General features: G+C 35.2%; 1 protein-coding gene across 2 annotated transcripts in view; it reads right to left on the bottom strand.

The window, feature by feature from the left end:
- The window catches only part of RALGAPB (Ral GTPase activating protein non-catalytic subunit beta), an 83266-nt gene that overhangs the window by 25796 nt on the left and 35459 nt on the right, over positions 1 to 22011 (bottom strand). Inside the window, exons 10-22 of one of the 2 annotated variants that reach the window (XM_072631502.1) lie at positions 21150 to 21351; positions 17949 to 18116; positions 16921 to 17035; positions 16405 to 16552; positions 13725 to 13789; positions 12684 to 12810; positions 10902 to 11035; positions 8785 to 8967; positions 7629 to 7780; positions 6272 to 6459; positions 4820 to 4926; positions 2499 to 2651; positions 2100 to 2309 (exon numbers count right to left, since the gene is read on the bottom strand). In XM_072631502.1, coding sequence (XP_072487603.1) covers positions 2100 to 2309; positions 2499 to 2651; positions 4820 to 4926; positions 6272 to 6459; positions 7629 to 7780; positions 8785 to 8967; positions 10902 to 11035; positions 12684 to 12810; positions 13725 to 13789; positions 16405 to 16552; positions 16921 to 17035; positions 17949 to 18116; positions 21150 to 21351 — 1952 coding nt within the window. The remainder of the gene's footprint in view (positions 1 to 2099; positions 2310 to 2498; positions 2652 to 4819; positions 4927 to 6271; positions 6460 to 7628; positions 7781 to 8784; positions 8968 to 10901; positions 11036 to 12683; positions 12811 to 13724; positions 13790 to 16404; positions 16553 to 16920; positions 17036 to 17948; positions 18117 to 21149; positions 21352 to 22011) is intronic. The other variant, XM_072631503.1, reaches the window with a different exon arrangement.

Raw genomic sequence — 22011 nt, 5'->3', positions numbered from 1 at the left:
ATCAGTTTATGTCTCAATCCTAAAAAAGGGCAATGCCCCAAAAATGTTCAGATTACCAAACAACTGCACACATTTCACATGTCAGCAAGATTCTGAAATCTAGGCTTCAACAATGTGAACCAAGAATTACCAGAAGTGCAGGCTGATCTTCAAAGAGGCAGAGGAATTAGAGACCAAATTGCCAACATGTACTTTATGGATTATGGAGAAAACAAGGGAGTTCCAGAAAAATATCTACTTCTTCACTGACTACACTAAAGCCTTTGACTGTGGATCGCAACCAAACGTGGCAAGTTCTCAAAGAGATGGGAGTACCAGATCATCTTACTTATCTCCTAAGGAACCTGTATATGGGCCAAGAAGCAAAAGTCAGAATTGAACATGGAACAACTGATTGGTTTAAGACTGAAAAAAGAATATGACAAGGTTGTACAATGCCACCTTATTTATTTAACTTATATTCACAGTACATCATGCAAAATAGTTGAATCAAAAGCTGGAATTAAGGTTGCTGGGAGAATATCAACAATCTCAGATATGGAAATCATACCAACCTGATGGCAGAAAGTGAAGAACTAAGAAACCTGTTGATGAGGGTGAAAGAAAACAATGTGAAAACTAGTCTGAAGCTTAATGTTAAAAAAACAAAACAAAACTACTAAGATCACGGTAATTGGTCTTACAACTACCTGGCAAAGAGAGGGAGAAGGAATGAAACCAGTGTCAGATTTTCTACTCTTGAGTTCAAAGATCACTGCAAATGATGGCTGCAGTCATGAAATTAAAACACACTTGCTTCTTGGAAGGAAAGTTATGGCAAATCTGCACAGAATACTAAAAAGCAGAGATGCCACCTTGTTGACAAAGGTCTGTATAGTCAAAACTATGGTTTTTTTCAGTAGTAATGCATGGCTGTGAGAGCTGGACTATAAGGAAAGCTGAGCACCACAAAATCAACTTTTTTGAATTAGAATGCTTCTGAAGATTTTGAGAGTTCCTTGAACAGTAAGATCATATCAGTCAATACTTAAAGAAATTAATTCAGGCTACTCATTGTAAGGACATACACTGAAGCTGAAGTTTAAATACTTTGGCCACATAATGGGAAGACAGGACTCAATGAAAAAGACTGACTGAAGGCAAAAGGATAAGGCAATGGCAGAGGATGAGATGAATATATAGTGTCATGGAAGCAAAGAACATGAACTTGGACAGACTTTAGGAGATAGTGGAGATAGAAGGGCCTGACATGCTATGGTTCATAGGATTACAAAGAATTGGACACAAATGAACATCCGAAAAACAACAACTTGCTTTTATGTCAAATGGCAAATATAAGGTTAATTTTCAAGGTGAATTTTTTTGGTATCGTCTACACAGAGGTGTCCTTGGGCCCCAGGTGGCCCACAATACTCTTAAGTATGCTCTGAATGACATTAAAATGTAATTGGAAAATATTTAACAAAATAAAAATATAAGAAAACAGATGTCACATTTTAAAAGTAACTCAATAAGTGGTCTGCAGAGATCCTTATTTGTGGATTAGTGGTTCCTGTTTCTATTTAAGTCTGACACCACCAAACCATACATCTTAAACACCATCTTTTATGGGCTACCTGTCATAGCTGTTGATATTTATGTAAAAAGGTTTTGTGGGGACAGAAACTAATCAAAATGGTACTTAAAAAAATCTAAATTTCAGTTATCCCAGTAGTATTTATTGTTCATTACTAGAAGTATTAGGGAACTCAAGGAAATATATTTGAATGCATATGCAAAAAGAATCATCTTGGGACTAGAAATGAGAACTGCAATTTAAGTATGACCATATGCATGAAGGCACCTATACAATGAGTCACCCTAGTGCTTTCACATATGAAATGAATCCTATGTGCAGATAATACAAACACAATGGCATGCAAGTTTTCCCACTTCATCCTAGACCATTTGAATGAAATTCTTCTATGACCATAAAGAAAAAAAAAGATTAATTGTGCCATTTGTAAACAATGCATTGTATTTGTGTGTTGTAACTATTTATATCTCTAGTATCTAACACAGTACAAGATCACTTGCACATAAAAATGTGTCAAAATTACCTTTAATGCCTCTAATGATAAAAACCCAAAGTGTGAAAGAAAAAGGCGTGCTGTCTGGAATTCCTGGGCAGGAGGTGGGGGTTTACAATCAGTAATTGGGTCAGGGAAACTTTTCTTTCGCCACTCCTCTTCACTTTGCTGCTCAATGGAAATTTCATAAGTGATCTGCTGGGCCATGCCATTCCTCAATTTTTCATGTCTCTCTTCTAACTGAAATGCATTAAAGACATTATATGTGCATGGTATGACTTTAAAAATAATGTGAAATATATATTCAACATAAAATTAAAAATAATTATTAATTTTGTAATTAAAATTAAATTTAAGAAATTCAAGCAGTAAGTGAAATTCAATGCATATGCATAAGAAATAAACGATAGTTAGGAACTAGTGTCTTACTTCCTCATTTACGATTTCATGCAAGTCAGGAATGCTCAAATCTGCTTTTACAAAAGGAATTTTGTCCACCTCTTCAGGAAATGGTCGATGCTTCACTGTGTATTTAATTCCAACATCATTTTTAGGAAGTGGACGAGGTTCTGGCACAAAAAGCTGTTGAAATGAAGCAAAACAATTTATATGGTCTAAGTACCCATTTATAATATATAATGTATACAAATCCTACCTTCTGTAAGAAACCTTTCCTGATTCCCCCTTAATCCCAGTACTTTCCTTCTTATGATTGTTTCCACTTTACCCTGTATTTAGCTTGCTGGTACAGAATTATTTTCATGCTGACTCTTTCATTACACTGTAAATTTCTTGAGAGTAGGGATTATTTACCCTTTTCAGCTTTGCCCCCATGAAATTCTTAAAGAAAGAGCTATAGAATAATAAAACATTTGGGAAAGGAATGAAGTAATGAAGGCCTTTTATCCCTTAATTCATCTCTTCCTTTTCCCATTACTTGATGTAACATAAAGCCTAGAGAGACAGTCTTATGCTAGACCAGACACTGGTCTAGGAATGATGGCTACACAGCAAACGGAGTATAAAACTAGAGAACAGGGAAAGGGTTGTCTTCTATAAGAGCTTTTGGAGACAAGGTATTTTTGTCTTTCCTACCTTTTTTTTTTTGCTTGGGTTTTTTTTTTTTAAATAGCAAGCTAGGGTTTACATTATCTTATTTGAGCCTCATAGCAAACTGTGAAACAGGTAGTACAAGTATTACTATTCCAGTTTTACATATAAGCAAACTAAAGATCAGAAATTAAGTGAATGTGAAAAATGTAGACTCTTCTAAGAGAAACCTGGGTTTAATTTACTGGGTCCAACTGCCCAAAACATATTATTGTCAAAACCAAAAAGAATTTAGTTTTATATGCCTTTTGTTCTGCTGAAGAATCCTGAAAAGTAGGTTTAACACTGGGAACAATTTTAGTGCTAAGCTGTCAAAAGTTTTTAACAAAGAAATTTTGACACTAAAACATCAATGTGTGACAAGAGTATATATTGTCCTAACCTGCGTGTGTGTGTGTGTGTGTGTGTGTGTGTGTGTGTTAATAGAAACCAAAGCCTTAATCCCAAATATGCAAATCTTGGTAACATATTTTTGCCAAGTTATTTTGTGTCGAAAGGGTTTCTTACTATTCTTTAGGTCATACCAAACATGCAGTATTCTCTGGGTAAATCTGGAGTTTTCAGAGTATTAAAGATAGCTGGAATGGTATTAAGCAACAATGCATGTTTCAACAATAGAAAGCCTGACTCTCTGATGGTACAATTCACACCTGAAATGTCATGGGCATTTCTAGAAGCTGCATTAACTCTAAGAAAACAAAGATATCATTTAGTGCCTTATTTGTTCAGTATTATGTAGTGATTTAGAGACTTTAAATGTTGCTACAAGATAGGGAATCTGATGAGACTGGGCAAAATGTAATGTCACCAAAGAAATAGTGGTAGTGTGTATCACGTGATGAAAAATAATTTCTTATTGAAAAGGAAACAAAGTTCAAGGTATTAAACTACTTTTTAGATAAGCTACTATTCATATAGGTTTCTTTCAATTTTAATGAAGTCATAGGTTCACAGGATCTTAGAAATTATCTGATCCAACTCCTTCAATTAGAGGCAGCTGGTGATGCAAACAGATTAAAGCACTGGGCTTGGAGCCAGGAAAACCTGAATTCAAATCTAGCCTCAGACACTTCCTAGCTATCTGACCTGGGCAAGTCACTTAACCCCTCTCTGCTTCAGTTTCTGCAACTGTAAAATGCAGATAATGACACACCTATTTCATATGGTTGTTGTAAGGATCAAATGAGATAATATTTGTAAAGTTCTTAGAATATCCTAGAACATGGTAGGAGCTTAATAAATGCTTCTTTTTCTTACCCCTAACTTTAAAGATAAAAGAAAACCTTAAAACCTAGACAGGGAAAGTGATCTGCCCAAGAGGATTTGAACCCAGGTCCACTGATTTCAAATTCAATGTTTTTTTCACTGGACCACACTATCTCCTCAGTAGTACATACACAGTATACAGCCTGTTCTCAAATACAAAACGGTAATAAAGTAACTTCACATAAGTTGCAATTTTTTTTATATTAACAGAGTATATTCCATAAAACTTCAAAAAAACCCAATAGGGTTTTAAACTATTTTTTTGAAATTTAGTGATTTTGTTTTTGCATTTTTAGTGATTTTGTGTTAATTTGTAACTAAAAATGCACCAACTCTCCTCTCCTGATTACTTCCCTCTGAGTTATGACAGATACCTTCTGATTTGCTTTTGCCCCTCTTGGTAAAAGGGAAAGCTGCTGGGCCCAAGCAAGTCTTCCAGACATTCCACGGACCAAAACAGTGACAGATGGAAAAAAATCATCTGTAAGGAGTTTAGAAAAGGCAATTTAGAACTCAGACACAACGGTAATTTTTAAGAATTACAATCTTTACAAGCTATAGAAATACACCAAATATTAATTGGTAACCATATCATCCTGCAATTTATGATTCTCATAATCAGTCATGCCAAGGTAAATATTTACCAACTACTAGTATCACTCAATTTTCTTATCACTTAGAGGAAAAAAATACTAATTCACCTCTGATCCATAGCCAAGTTGTGTTATCTCCTTTCAGTGCACAATGAATTCTTCTCTTGCATGGTTGTCCAGAGTCCTGTGACCCTACTACACTTTGGATCTGTCTTTTTACCATCTATCCCCCATCAAAATCTCTTACTTGGCAAAGAAAAAGTTTTTAATAACTGTTAGGTTTTTAAAAATGAATTGATACCAAAACTTACAGTGTTTGATTAATTTAATTCATAATGACTGATAATAGCTAAATATGTTCTTCTACCTGCATCAGGCCTGCATAACCTGCAGTCACTGCCACTTACAGCCTTCTGGCCACTTGCAACCAAGTCAAAGGACTTCAAGAGGCCTACGAAAAATGTAGAGGAAAACACCCCTTGCATGTAGAGGAAATCCCTGGGTTTGCAGTGGATCCATCACCACTTACCCTGTGCTCTATGGCATCACTGATCTAATCCTTCCTCACTATCTTCTAATATCCTAACAGGCTCTTGTCATCAGTGAATAGAAGGAAGATAGAGGTTTTGAGATGTCTGTACCAAAAAGAGAGGGATTTGGATTGTTGTTCAGATCATGTGACTAAACAAATTTGTGAGGAGTTAGCTCAGAAATGAATAAAATGGAGGAGTTTCATGATGGCTAGCTTATGAAATTTTAATTTACTTAAAGATCAAACTGATTTCTCAGGGAAAAATCATGGGAGACCAATTTTAAAAGAAGGAAAAGACATGATCTGGCAGGTCAACAAAGGACTTGTACACTCTTTATTTCCTCTCACTATTCTTCAGTATATGATTTCTGTAGAGGGTGCCAGGAGGTCCTACAAAGATTCAAAGGGATCCAAAATGAATAGTCTGCTTGATAGTGCTTGCTAGTGGAATGATGCCTTTACTCTTTATCGTTCTATGACTTCAGTGTTTTCTGTTGTACCATAATACCTCCACTATACTATTTGGCAAGCAGCTAGTGTATCTGTCAAAAACTGGCCCAAAGTTCACATTCTTCTGATCAGTACCATTCTCTTGTACCAGGACCTATGCTCACATTTCCCCAAATAACCCTTCCAAAGGCAGAATGCCTTAAAAATCCCCATTAAAGAAGTCTTATGAACTCAGTATTAAAGCCACTTACTCTGCTCGTTCCCTAAGGGTTGCTCCAGCATTGCAAGGATGACACTATTATCCAGGACAAAGTATCGGAAACTGTGTCTGTTTACAGTAGGCAGCCTGGAGCATTTAATCAAAGTAGTTTCATTCACCAGGCTACAAAATGAGGCAGGACCACTGGGTGAAGGGAATGCACCAAGTAACTGCATGATGCTGCAGGGTACAGAAGAGAGTTCAGTTAACAATTCCCAAAAGGATGCACCTTTAGCCTACTTTAGTCATCAATATCACCATTTCCATGTAGTCGTTCTTATTTTCCACTTTACTTAGATCTTTAACATTGTTTACCCTGAATTTCTGCAGTACTTGTTAGCATTTTCCATGACTTCTATACTGAAACTTGAATTACACTTATTTGTATATTTGTATATTGTATATTTGTATATGCATTTTATCCCCTATTAGGCTGTAAATAACTACAGGGAAGGGACCATTTACTTTCTATTTTTTATAGCACTTAGCATAGTCACTTGTGTTTATTATGATTTTAATAACTATCTGTTAAAACAGAATTGTCTATGCCACATAATTTGGCTCTTAATCATATATTGTTTTATATTATTCCATGTTTATTTTGTGTAAGCATTATTTCCCTAGAGACTAAACTCATGGAAAGCAGAAATTAAATCAGTTTCCTTGTTACCCCACTCAGTATACAGTGTAGTAGCATTGAGGTATGAAAAAAACAACTTGATGATTGATTTAAACTTGCAATGTCAAGTTTAAGAGAAGAATAGAATAAGAAGAACATTGGACTACAGAGACATCAAGAGACATGAATTTTTGTCTCCATTCTACTATCAGTTTAGCAAATTACCAAATTTCTCTTGGCCTCAGTTTTCTCATATGTAAAATAAATGAGGCTGGTCTAAGTGGTCTCTAGGGTCCCTTCCACATATCTAAAGATCTATGATTCTAATAAACTTTCCTTTATTATTAGATTCCCAATAGTGAATTCAATTACAACATTTATTCAGTCTGAAGACTTATTTTTGCTGAGTTTTGACCTATGTTTAAGTAGCTCTTTTTATCCACTATAAAAGTCAGTTTTAAGGACATTGATCTTACATTAAACAACAAAGACGTGGAAAAGCACTGTATCTGTCAACTTCTGAATTTTTCATTTCTTAGTTCAATGGTACATGGTATATACCTTGTAAGGTAGAAATAAACTATAAATCTTGCTTACTTTCAAGTTGGAGAATACAAAGCATGCAGCAGTTAGCTAAGTCATACAACGTTTCACAACCAGTGAGAGGATGAGAGAGAACTTACAACTATCAAACTATTGGGTCATTATCCCTAACTAACAGCTTCCATACCATGTAAGAGTAGCTTCAGCTGCATCCTTTACCCTCATAGATGCAGGGTTTGGCTCCTTATCTCCTTTGTACTTCACCTCTTGTTCACTATTCTTGGATTTGCTTCCTGAGATACCCAATTCCACAATCTCTAGTACCTCTTTTAAGCAATCCTAAAGGTGAAGAAAAGAAGACTTGTTAAATTCTTCATAAGAAATTAAATGTGAATGTACATTTTTCTTAGATGGTCAGAGAATGGATGATTATTGAAAAGAAATTCAATTCAATTATGATGTCTTGTGACTATGTAGAGTTTAGGGTGAGGGTAGAAGATGAGTAAAGGTCAGAACATATTTTCCATGGTATATTTGTATAAACTATCTTTCAAAATACTGTGACTATCGTAAGACCTATTCTAACATTTCTTAACTATGAAGTTGTGAGGGGCATACCAAAAATTCTGCTAGTAATGGGACAGTTAGGACAGTGATAAGGTATTGAAAGAGAAGCTTAAATTATTCCTTATATGTATTAGCCATTTTTTGCATCTTTGCTTTGGAGAATACATGGAAAATGGAAATATTTTCTATTATGCCACTTTCTTTTTATAAAATGCTTTAAAAATCTTTAAAGAGAATTCTAAAAGTTCTACTATTAAACCAACATGTCTTTCCCCTTTCACACCATATATTAATAACAGGATAGTTGCTCTCTACAGGGCATTAGTTTTTCCTCCCTTTAAAAAAAAAGAAGGAATCCCATCACTATACCAAATATTCAGATGTCAGCTTAATGCTTCTCTATTTATTTGTCACTGATTTCACAACATAGGTGGCAACTCACCTACTGCGTTAAGTGATTTGTCATTGATACAGACTACTGGTTAATATAATAGAAGATTTCCATCTTTCTGAAAATATACTTTAGAGCTTTTCATAAACTAAGTGCAAAATTAACCAAAGACATATATCAATATATTAACATAGTCTTATTAATACATTTTTGTCCCAACTAATTATGGGCTACGCTGTGCCTGACAATATGTACCAAGCAGGATTAGAGTTACGATGATAGTCAACAAATACTTAAGTACATCGATTTTTAAAATAGAGAAAGTCATGTTTTACTTAAGGAATAGTTCTCCTGCTTAACACGCACCCCAACCTAGTACTCTTACCTTTTCATCAAGCATATCAGGATGTTCTGTCAGCCAGACACAAAGACACTGAAAAGCTGCAACAATCATGGAGTGCAGATCTCTGGAGTGAAACGGAGCTGGCCGACTGCACTGGTACACAATGTAACCACACACTGAGCTAATGGCTCTCTTTTGGTCTGCTGAGTCGACTGTCACCTTCACCTAAGGATATTTAGGTTAGGAAGGTAATAATAAGCTGATATTAGCTTGTATTCAGTATCAATGAAATATTAAGGAACTACAGAATATCTTGTTTTTCTACATAATGCAGAAAAGTCTAAGATATCATTAAATATACAAACACACACACACACACTAGAAGTGGTGGTAATACATTTCACAAATATGAGGCTATAAAACATCTTTCAGAATCGTTTTTCAGGTCTCTAGAATGTCATCTTGTATGTAAATGTGAAGAAGTAGCCAATTCAATCTTCCATGTCTTTAAGACACTCCTTTGTGGAATCTTGAGATCAGTGAACAGCTTAAAAACCTCCAGTATAGATGTATCCATGTGTCAAGTTTCACTGCACAGCCACCTTATTGCTAAAGCAGAGATGTCAAACTGGAGATATTAACCGAATTAAAATATACAGTAATTGGGAAATGTTGAACAAAATAAAAAATACAATACAACATAGATAATGTTAAAGTAAAGTTTTCTAAGTCCATATGTGGCTGTAGGGATCTGTTTCTATTTCAGTTTTACACCATTGTGTAGAGGACAAAATTCCTTAGCTTGGAACTCAAAGCTCTGTGAAATTTGCCTTAAGCAAACCTTTCCAGATTTCTCTCAGTTCTTCTTTTCACTTGCTGTTATGCCCCAGCCAAACTACTTCAGAATGTACTCCTCTATCTTTGCTTAGAGAACTATTTCTCTTCCTTCAAGGCCTAGCTCAGATGCTATCCTTCCTTCATGATGCCTTCCATGACTGCCTTAACAAGAAGCAATCCTTCCCTCCTTCTATCTATCATTCTACGATGTCCTTTCCTAAACAAATCATATTCTAACTTGTAATAAATTCTGACCTGTTGTAGTGTGCAGGTGACTTTATACTTTCAAATGCTATACCAGCAAAGAGTAAAATGACAGGGCCACAATTTAGAAAGGTTTAATGTGGAGGAATGACAATGGTCAGAGCTTAAGTCTACCGTCCTAGGGACTACCTAGTTAAATTTGGAGAGGTACATCATCAAATCTGCTGAAAGATGATGAATTTCTTCGCCATAGAAATCCAGGAAGACTACTAATTTATAGAGTGCTTAACATCTGTGGGGCAGCTAAGTGGTGCAGTGGATAAAGTGCCTGGCCTAGAGTCAGGAAGACTCATCTTCCTGAATTCAAATCTGGCCAGACACTTATTAGCTATGACTCTAAACAAATGATTTAACCCTGTTTGCCTCAATTTTCTCATCTATAAAACGAAATAGAGAAGGAAATGGCAAATCATTCCAGTATCTTTGCCAAGAAAACCCCAAATGGGGTCACAAAGAGTCGGACAAGACTGAAATGAAACAACAACAAATACCATCTGAAATGATGAAATAATCACAGTGATAAAATTACACATTCTTGAAGATTCCCAACTTCAGTTTTTTTGGTATATTTCATACTTCCTACTAGATTATTAGCTCCTTAAAAACAAAGATCATATCATTTCTCTTCTTCTTTTTTTGGGGGGGAGGAACAATTGGGGTTAAGTGACTTGCCACAGCTAGTAAGTGCTGTGTCTGAGGGATCATGTCATTTTTCAACTTGCTGTTCTCAGATTCAATCATAGTACCTTTCACACAACTAGCTATATAAAAGGCATTGAGTGAATTAAATCTGATGAGTGCTCTCTATATATGTACATATACATATATAAGATATATCATGTTATTGTTTTCATTGGTTCTAATGTAAGATGTATAGGCTCTCTTTTATAGAACTTTATTTTAAGGTTCATTTTAATTCACTTTTAGTTATAGTCTATGTAAAAATACAATCAAATCTTGATCATCCGTATTAATGTTTAACAGACAGTTAAAATGTAATTATGCTAAGCAAAAATGACATACAAATTACATAAATACATACATACATACAAACTTACCTTTGCCAGTCCAGAAAGAAGTTCTAATGCAGCCAATGATATGCTCATGTCCTGACGCCACTGAGAATTGAGTCTTTGGGTTACAAGGTGAATGCTACGAATCAGGAGTCCAGCAGCTGTATCTGTATTAAGAGCTAGGATATAACCCCAATGCCACATACCACAGGGAGGGAAAACAACTAAGCATTAGTAACAATAAGCAAAGCATTCCCTTAGGCACAAACCAAAGCAGCCACAATAAGCACCTGGACAATGAATTTAGCAATTTACGTGTACGCTGATTAATCAGCACGCCACACTAACAGGTTATTTATTCGAATCCGAGCAGCTTCTAACATCAGAGCGGAATTCTATCAAGTTGATCTAAGTGGAATTTTGATATTAAAACATTCTTTAGAAAGACTTTGGACCTTAAAATATTGCTAGCTAACAGGTCTTAGTTCCATTTTTGAAAAGAATAATGAAAATTGTTACAGGTTTCTCAAGCAAAATTTATTTTGACCCTTTGTGTACTGAACTATGGAATCTAAGTTTCCAGTGCATCCACATATGGTGGAAATCACTCCTTGGCAGCTATTACCCATTGCCTTTAAGGTTTAACACTTACAGAAAATATTACATGCAATATCCTTAGCTAATTTAAAAAATTTTACTATCCACAACTCTATCCTGAATGTAAGAAAATTAACATTCCCAACCCCTTGCGTTTTATTTGACTGCTAATTCTAAAAGTAAAAAAAAGCACTATTTTGGTAATGCAAAATTAGGAGACTATGAAACTGAATTCATAAATGAAACTTGTGGGATATTAGGTTATACCTGTCAATCCTATTGGGAAGAGGGCAGTGACAACAGAAAAAGGAATGGTCATTAAAGAGAGACATATATGCAGCACACTAACACAAATCTGGATTTCTTAGCGAAACTTGTTGCAACATTACAAGCAGAACTTACTAACAGTTCATCAAAATGCTGAAACAGACTAGTCACTTCACACATGCCTATTGGGACACATATAGTAAAAAAAAAAAACTGCTTCAATATCAAAATCATGTTTATATTCTCTTAAACATTACCTTATTGATTGCTAGGGTACCCAGAACCCATATATGTATATATAATAAATAGTGTAAGAAATTCTTTAAACAACACACATTGGTGAATTCAATGATTAATCAAATGTGCATTTGAATAACACATAATAGAGATTTTATACATAACATATCCAAGGTTAGTTTATTGGGAAATGAGTTTAGATCAGAAACACATTTAGTTTAACTGAAAATAAAATGCTAAACTCACATGTAAGTAAACAATTCAACCTTGGATTAATGTCTGCTTTATAAACATGATGTCTCTCTACACAAAATACCTAAAGGCACACAAAGTTACAGAACCCATCAAAAACAATACTCTTAAGTCAAGATATTCAGTAAAATGACTTATTAGGTAGGTCACTGGCAAGTGTCATATTTCATATTCATGAATGAAATAATTTCTTAACCTTATACTGTAGTACCTAAGTGATTTTAAACATGAAGGTGTTTTTAGAGTGGTGTAGTAATTGAAAGAAATATAAGTGAAATGCAATGAATATAAAACAATGTAGCTGAATTCAAAATACTTTAGTCTTTTTAACCCAGATTATTATCTAGAGAAGGAATAGCACTATTCTCCCAGTTATTTTCAAATATGTAAAAATTAGTAAAAAAATTACTAAATAAAATTTCCAAAACGTTATTCTTAGAATGCTTTAAAATTTCAAAGAAATATACAACTTACCGTAATCTCTTAGAAGAGCCTGGGCAGGTCTTTCACTGTCTGGGGTTGTAGGTTCTGTGCTTCCTCCACTCGCTGAACTAATGCCACTGTTAGTACGACTATGACTTTTCAGGTTTTCTTCACCATTCTAGCCAAATTGAAGACGATTTAAATACAGAAATACCATAACCATTGACATTTGGGGGTAATGAAATGCAATATATGAATGAGTGGTAAACTCAGTATCAGATAGTTATAATCTACAGAAGAAGACTATTTTTATTGAAGGCAGAAACAACAAGCTGACTGCTAATATAGTAGACCTCCTTTACCTTATTTATAGATTCATATATTGGGAGCAAAGAGTGGAGGAGGAAGAAAGCAAGGCAGAATTGATTCCTAACAGGCAGTCCAAGCCCTTTCCTGTTTTTACTAAAGTGGTATCAAGGACATTTTACCAGGTTATACAACTAGAGATCCTGGGTTTCAAATGCTGACTCTGCCACTGATTAGCTGGTGTGATGTAGGTGATCAGGACTTCTCTGCACCTCACTTTCTCTAACAGTACAATGAGAAGACTGAACTTATGTCTCTGAGGTTTAGCTCTGAATCAATGATACAGTCCGAGGCAAGGGTTTTTTACTATCACTACCAGTCTCCCCAACAAAGCTCCTAAATAACAAGGGAACAGAGCTATATCACCAATGATAAACACCAGAACACCAGTGTTTTCATGACCAAGATCAACTCCCAGAGTGGTGGTGGTGAAGGGATATGTTATGAATGACATTTCATTTATAAAGAATTTACAGTAATTAGCTCAGGCAAACAATGTCACGTTGAACCACTAGTTAGGGCATAAAAATAGCCTCCCTGTAAGGAATCACATTTCCTAATGGCTGACTTTAAAACAAAGTAAAAAATTTAAGCTTCTAATTAACCAATGAAAAGGAAATTCTCAAAGGTCCAAGTGAGTCTTAAAAATCACAACAGAACACATTTTATGCAGTAACTTAAATTCTTCAACAAAATACTAGGCACAAAGGTATTAATGCTTCTTACCATTTCCATCTGACAGCCAATGGCTTCTAAAAGTGCTGAATCCTGAACAATATTTAACATTGCACCTATAACAAAGTTAGAGAGTATTTTACGTAGGATGCATGGCAAGGGTTATATCAAAATGGATGAGGTATCATTTAGGAAAATTGAGCAGGACCTGTTATAGACATATGGATTTTGTTTTTGCTGAGGATTATGAAGATCATTTCTTAAAAACTAAGAATGTGATTGACTCCCATTAGAAAGACTGGGAAAGGATATAATCAAAAAATAATACTACAGGCATTTTTTAAGTCACTGAAAATAAAGGGAATTTTACGGTTCAAATTTTACTTTAATTAGATTAACAAAATAAATACCAGGTTCAGAAATATTAGGGTACTGTATGATTTTTAAGATCAAATGCAATGAAGTTATTTTTAAAAGAGAACTTAGCATTACTTTTAAACATTCAATAATGCAATAAAAACTGGGGACAAAATACCACCAGAGGCCCAGTACTTTAAGAAGTGACTTAAGTCACTATATCTTATTTCTTCATATATGTCTGAAACTCAGGGTTTGGGATACAGGTCTTCCTCAATCATAATATGGACTTCAGGTGCAGCATTTTTTCTACCACACCACACTACCTCATATTATGGGAAGGGCTGTTAAGTAGAAAAGAGATTAAACTTATTCTCTATGGCTTTAGATAACAAGCCTAGGAAAATGGGAAGAAGTTATAGAAAAGCTCATTTTAGCTTTCAACAATGAAGCAAGTAGCCTCATAAAGTAGTGAATTCCCCATCACTGAAGGTACTCATGCTAAGGCTGAGTAACTATAACAGAGATAATATAAATAATATAAATGGAGGGAGAAATTTCTTTGTGGGGGAGAAATGTTTGGACTAATTTAATCTCTAAGGTTCCATTTCTAATGGTCCTATGTTCTCATGAATTCCTAAATAACACTAACAGCAAGACTGAAAGCAGCTACTAAAGCTGGGTGGATGTGTGAGGTGGAGGGGGTATGGGAAGGAATGGAGGCGTTAACTTTATTGTTAACAATGCTACAAGAGTGAGAGGCTGGAAAGAAAACACAGCTATAGCACTCAACTTTAAAACAACTTCTGCAGACGTACCCATCCTTACAGAAGAAAGGGTCTGAACAGTACATATCTCTAGGGGTGAGCTGAACCCATTTCAGGTAAGTTACCCTCCCCCCCAGCACCAGGGCTATCTACTGGACTGTAGGCAAGAGCAATGAAGAAATGCTGGCAGCTAGAAGGGAGTAGAAACAATGTTCTAAAGCAATCTTTATATTATAAAGGTAAAAAAGCACAGAGGGAGAAAAAAATTAAAAATGACCAAGAAAATATTCCAGAGCATGCTAGAATGAATAGGAGCATAGGAATCATATAAAGAGAAGTTCCTCCTACTTCCTCTGCCCACCATTCCCTTTTAAAGCTCCTTATCTGTTTCTGTCAATGGCACTTGAAGTCTCCTATATTCTAAATCTTGATGCTCTCTGACTCATATTTATTTCTATCAAATCCTCAAAGTCCCATCAATTCTACCTCATTAATATCTCTAAATTCTGTTCCTTCTCCTCTAGTTCCACTGTCATAGTGTGCTAAAAGCCTTCATTATTACCCACCTGGACTATTCCCATAAGCTCATTACAGATCTTTCTAGCCCCACTTGCTCCTAAACTAATCCATCCCACATACTACTGCCAGAATAATCTTTTTTTCATGACTCAATCTGGACAAACCTTATTACCTACTAAGTAAATTTCAAATTTCTCACTTCAGGCCCTCCACAGTTTTGCTACCACCCAGTCTTTCCGATCCTCTTCTCCAACCACACTTTCTCTCCCCAGCTGTATTCTATGTTCTAGCCCGATGACAAAATGTCTCCTTGAACTTTCCCAACTGTGCCTTTGTTCACATTATTCCCTATGCCAGAATATCCTCCCTTTCCTTCTTTGCCTGTTGAAAGACTACCTATCTTTTAGAGCACAGATCCATAGTCTTCTTAATGACCCCTCTCCCAACATCATTGGGCTTTCCTTCCTTGGATCCAAACGCTAGTTGCACCTCTCTACACAAACAACACATAAAAATAATAGTAAGACAGTAAGTGTATATTCATATTTCCTCTACTAGACTATAAGCTTTGGAGAGGGCAGATACCACGTCTGCCTTTTCTAAAACTTTTCTTTTTCTTGGCACAGTACTATAAACATTTTTGATGGGTGCAGTACTAGAATTTAGTAGTCCCAGTGTGGAAATTTATTCCACCAATGAAGATTAGCAATTTATCTTAAATTTATAGTTTTAAGAGAAGGTATTCAACAAAGTTAAGTGGCCCATAGTGTCACAACTGGTATTTGTCAGAAGTAGGACTTAAAGTCAGGTCTTTCTAACTCCAAGGCCAACTCTCCAGACATGATGCAACCCTGCCTCACACTCTGAATGTTGTTAATATTTAATAAATTCTTACAGAATTTAAATTCATATAAAAGTCAAATTCTTCCAGTTTAAGTCTAACCACCTATCCCTAAGTACAGGATCAATGTTAACTATTGCTGTCATTCAACTTGTGCCACATCAGCCAGCCTTGCCTTGCCTTTACGACATGCCCATGGTCAGTACTGCCTGAATTTTTAACTTATACAAGAAGTATGAACACAAACCTAATATCATCTGAGTGTTGTTGGGGTCCGTTTCAGTTTGCAAGGCACCTATTAGTATATTCACAAGCCTCAATTTCAGTGACAGAAAAGTTATTGGTTTATCATATGAAGAGCTGTCGTCATTACTAAACTTTCCTTCCAGAACCACCTAGAGAAAAAATAAATAACATTGAACATTAACTATTCTGAATAATGAACTCAAGCAATAGAGCTACTCTAAAGGGAGAAGAAAGGATCTGCCTGGAACCATGACTTCCAATCTTATCACTTCTAGTCTCTTTGACCTCTGCTGGGTCATGAAAACATAAGTTCTCTATATCTCATCACAAGAACAAATGTTCAGTAAGCTGTGATGGCAGTTTGAGAAAAGGGAATACCACCCTCAAATCATTAGGTCAATCAACGACACTGGGAATACAGAGAGAAAAAAAATTTCCATTCACATTTTAAAATATTACTTAGACCTGCATTAGCATACAAGAAAGAGGGCAGAAGGAACTCCAAATAAAATATTACCTCAGACTTGACATTGCCAAAATGATGAGGGAGTGGTAACAAGGAAAGTAGGATATTAATAGAGGCTCTTCTTAGCTCTGTTGGGTTTACATAGGTTTTGAATTTTGAGAGTTCCCTGCAATTGAATAAAATAGTAAACAGCTTAGAAGATGAGCAGAAGGAAGTTGAGAGGTGACAAAAAGAAGCAAGTAGGGCAGTGTTAGAACTAACATATTAAATATACAATATAATTTAAAGAACAAAACAAGCTGTACATAGTAAAGATTCATGGTTTCATATACAGTCTCTTTTTCTGTTCTTTGTATTGGGATATATTAATGCTAGTTGATATCTCTTAGGTTGTTAACAGTTAAAAAAATCAAAAGAAAAAATAAACAAATGGCTTATAGTAATTCTGAAATGAAGAGCACCTACTAGGGTTATTGTGAGGATTAAATGAGATGCTAATTGTAAAGTACAGAGCATAGTGCCTGGCACATAATAGGTGCTTATTAAATGCTTATTTCTTTCCTTCCTTCCTTTGCTTCACAATTCTATTTTCTACCTTATAAGTGACTATTTTTACTGAGGTCGAGATTGTTTTGTGAATTTCTATGCTAAATAATCCTTAAACTATACTGGAATGTTTTTGTTTTATTTGAAAAAACTTAAAGAGGTAAAGCTTTTTCCTAAGTATGGTATATCAAAATCCCAAGAATGAGAGTAAGAGATGAAAAACAACTCAGAACTCCCAACATTTGTAAAGATAAGAAAAACTCAGACCACGATACACCCAGTATGATAATAAGTAGCAGTACTGGGAACCAAACTCAGGGCCTTTGACTCCAAATTTGGTGACCTCTCTACTCCATCACATTGTTCTGTCATCTGCAGACCTGACCTAACTTTCTCCCACATCTTTTTAGTTATTGAGCCTTGGTAGGTTAAGTCAGGTCAGACAATGAAGGAGTGAAAAAGGGCAGGCACAGTGGCAAAATCTAACCCAAAGCAAACGTACTTGCTAAAACAATGTAAAAAGTGTGACTTACCTATCAGGCAATATGGTTTCAAGAGCTGAAATAAAGTAAGGAACCACAACATCAATGCCTTTCAGGTCACAGCAGAATAAATGAGGTGAGTTTAGAATAACACTGGCCAAGACAGGGTGGCATACATAATCAGTTATCTGCAAACCTTGAATTAAAAGCATGTAAAATCTAGGAAAGCAAGAGAAAGATTTTAAATATATGAAGCTACAACCTTCCATTAATCATTATCAGATAATATTAATTTTCAGTAGTCTTTTAGCAGTACTGTTAGAAGTACATTCCAACCTTTTAGTACATCCATCTTTAAAAGATATTTGTACTGTAGCAAAAGCTTCCATTTAAAAGGACAAAGTGGAAAGTCAGCTAGTTGTCTGTTTTTAATGAATATATGTTGGCTGACACCTTCCCATAGGGCTTTTCCAAAGTTAAGTTTTACCCAAATCCAAAAGAACAAAAAGCAGTTCAATGATTATCAATAAACTTAATAGCTCCATGCAATGCCCTATTCTTAATGAATGTTGCAAAATTCTCAGCATTTTAAAAGCATTCATGTTAGCATTATTTTAATAAGAAAATGTATTTGCTTTTTTTTCATATTTAAAGGACGAATGGGGAAACATTTCCATTCAAGCCTAGATTCCTGTTTCCAGAAGAAAAGAAAAAGTTAAGAGATATTACAAATTGGGGTTTCCTAACCTGAAAGGTCCACCAACCCCAAAAGGATCTATAAATACATTACAAGAATCTATGAATTTGGATGAGAAAAAAAAAAATCACATCTTTATTTTCATGAACTTCTAACAAAATTTAGCATTTCCTTCAATTACTTTAAAACATTCTGAAAAAGGGGTCCAGAAGTTTCACCATACTACCAAAGGGATATCCCTTCTTAATGGCAAAATGTTAAGAACCTTTCTTAGGGAAAAAACAGAGCTGAAGTAGGCTACAGCTTTTTATTTGCATGTAAAACCTACTACCAAACATGTGGGTTTGGTTCCTAAGGGATTCCCATCTCATCAGTGCCAGGGTTTCTTAGATAGCACCTAAAAGCATCTTCTCCTTTTGCTCCTTTGTACTAATTCACCCAGCATACTTCTTTCAATCATAACTAATACTAGTAATTAAACTTGTGTTTTCTCCATGATTAGTAGAATCATTTCTTCTTTGCTTCACCATGCTTAAACAAAACTCATGTGACTCTATGCTTACCATTTCACTTAGTATTTCAATATCTGTGATCCATCAGTGTTAGAATTCCCTTTACTAATTTACAATCCTGTTAGCATTAGAAGATGGTCATGGAATCATACTATCTTGGAGTCAGATAAGATCTCAGGAGTCATTTGTTCTAACTGGTACTCAAACCAGAATCCCTTCCACAATAAACCTGGCAAGTGGTCGTTCAGTCTTTGCTACTTTCTAAACTAGTCCCATATCTTTTATAGAGAGCCTTAATTCTATGAAGAGCTGAAATTAGGCTCTCAATTCATTCTCTGGGGTTAAGTAGAATTATTTCATTCCCTTTCCATGTGACAGTCCTTTAAATATTTCAGACAGCCATCATGCCCCCATCTTTTACCAAATCTTTTCCGAGCAAAAAAACCTCTATTTCTTTAGACTTGGTTAAAAATCTCTAATTCTTTTCATATGGCATAATCTCCAAGTCTTTCACTATTCTAATTGCCACTCTCCTCTGGAAGCTCTCCAGCTTAACAATATCCTCTTAAAATGTGTCACCCAGAATTAAAAACAATACTCCAGATATGGACAGAACAGGACATTTATAGGCTCACTTTCCCTGTTCTGCACATTATCCTTCTAGATTCAGCCCAATATCACATTAGTTTTTGATTTTTTGGAGTTTTGGGGTTTTTTTTCTTCTGGCTATCATGACATACTGTTAAACTTATAATGAACTATGAGAACTGCTGGGTGAGAAAATTCATGACTTTCTAGTTTTTCCAATTAATCTAGGATAGTCTTCAGATGACAGATATAAACCATCACTGGGCCCATATATGAAGCTTTTCAAGCTTGTATTCTTTAAGTACAGTCTTTGAAACCTAGAGTTACCTCTATGCCAAAATTAGGCACTGGCAGACTTTAACAGATGTATTTAATTCCCCAGGTGTTATGGAATGAAAACACAATATAACATGCAGTAGCTTTGAAATTTTTCTTTATCTGTCTCAGTCCATCTTATAAATTTCCTGTAAACAAGCTAGAACAGGAACTATTCTAATAATTCACTTTATGCCATACGTAACCTAATACCACATGTACGAAGGTACTCTAATGTATTTCATGATAATGATGATGATCATACCAAGAATCAGTTTATTTGATTACATGATCATACTAGGGTAACTTTCCTTTTGGAAGGTCTAAAGCAGATTTGAGATCCAGGAAACCATTAGGCTATATGCTACCTGAGTGCAAGAACTATGTTAGATTTATCCTTACATGCCCTCCATAACTTAGTGCAAAGAAATGCACACAGTAGGCTTTTAACAAATAATGAAAGAATGAATAAGGGTTTTAGAAAATGTCATAAGCCCAGCTGGAAAGTAGTGAGACTTGCTGGTAATAAGGGAAGGAAGATGAGCTAAATGAAGAGCAAATAACTGGAGTTACATGGACCTAAGTAAAAATTGGAGAAGGCTGGAGACAGAAGCTTTAAAAAAAGCACTATTATATGGCACATACTTATATTCAATTACAGTGTAAGGAACAGATATGGAACATTAGGGGCATATACACACTAGCTTCTCTCAGAACTTAGTCCTTTCTCCACAGGAGATAAGGAATGAGGGATAACATGCTCTTCTGCAATTTAGTATCAGTATCTGGAATATCATATGTTCAAGGGCTCTCTGTAAAGTACTGAAGAGTAGCTGCTTAGGAAGGGAAACAGGTTTCCATCGACCATATCTAAAAAGAAGAATAATCATCTCAAATGACCAGGTACCCCAATCTGGAAGGAACCACATGCTCTCTGTTAAATGAACACTCCTAAGGAATTCTAATGGGAAGAATAATTATTATCAACAAGGCCCAAGAAAGGAAATATCCCAATTATTTAGAGGCCTTTACAAGTATTTCAGATCACTGTCTACTTGTTTGTTCAATCTATTGAATCATAATACATTTGTTTTATAACTCAAACTGTAATAATAGAAAAACTAGAATAAAGTCTTAGACCTGGATAAATAAGCTGGCAGAATCTCTTCTCCAGTCTTCTTGCTACAAAAAATCCTACATAGTGTCCCACAAGCCTCAGCTCTTCCTGCTTCATAGTTATCAGGAAATTCACTTGCATCAAACATGAGATTGGAAGCCATGGTGTCTGTGGACATTTGTGACCCTTTCCGGCGGAACTCCACACTAGCTTGTGTCGTTAAAGCTGAGGAGAGAAAAGGGAGGGCTTTATTGTATTAGTTAATATGCCAAATAGGCTCATGGGATCCTGGACACAAAGATCCAATTTGGTAATTATTTTTAAAACTACTTAAATAGGATCTAATAATGCTTCTGTTTAGCAACTATGTATAAATTTAAGAATAAAGGGCTATTTGAATTCTTTGCTAAGAATGGATAGCAGTTAAATCAGAGTGGCACTACAGATTTTAGTAAATACTACAAGAAGCATTTTTCAACTGGAACATTAAATCTGCTTAAAATTATGCATATATCTATACATATGTATAGATATATGATGCAAAATAGGGCATTTTTATTTCTTAGTTTCCATTTCTTTTCCTACACAAGTTTTTTTAAACGACGGAGAAAATTAGCCAGTAAAACTTGTTGTTTTCCTACTAGCAGTCTTCAATGTAAGAATCCATACAGGCTACAGTAGGACAGTACTGGTGATGGGAGAAGAATAAAATTCTCCCCTGACTACAAAGCATAAACCAAATATTCTCCCAACCAAACAAAATGAATTTGAATTTCAACCATCACAGATGACAACTAAATCTAAGTTGAGGCTGGGGTATAAAAAGGAAGTTGGATATGTAAATAGACAACGAGAGAGAAATGTTACCATGCTCACTGTTGTGGG

Source organism: Notamacropus eugenii, chromosome 1 (genome assembly GCF_028372415.1).
Source record: "Notamacropus eugenii isolate mMacEug1 chromosome 1, mMacEug1.pri_v2, whole genome shotgun sequence".
Taxonomy (NCBI): Eukaryota; Metazoa; Chordata; class Mammalia; order Diprotodontia; family Macropodidae; genus Notamacropus; species Notamacropus eugenii.
Note: the sequence above shows the minus strand (reverse complement) of the source record. Positions and strands in the feature narration are given on the sequence as shown.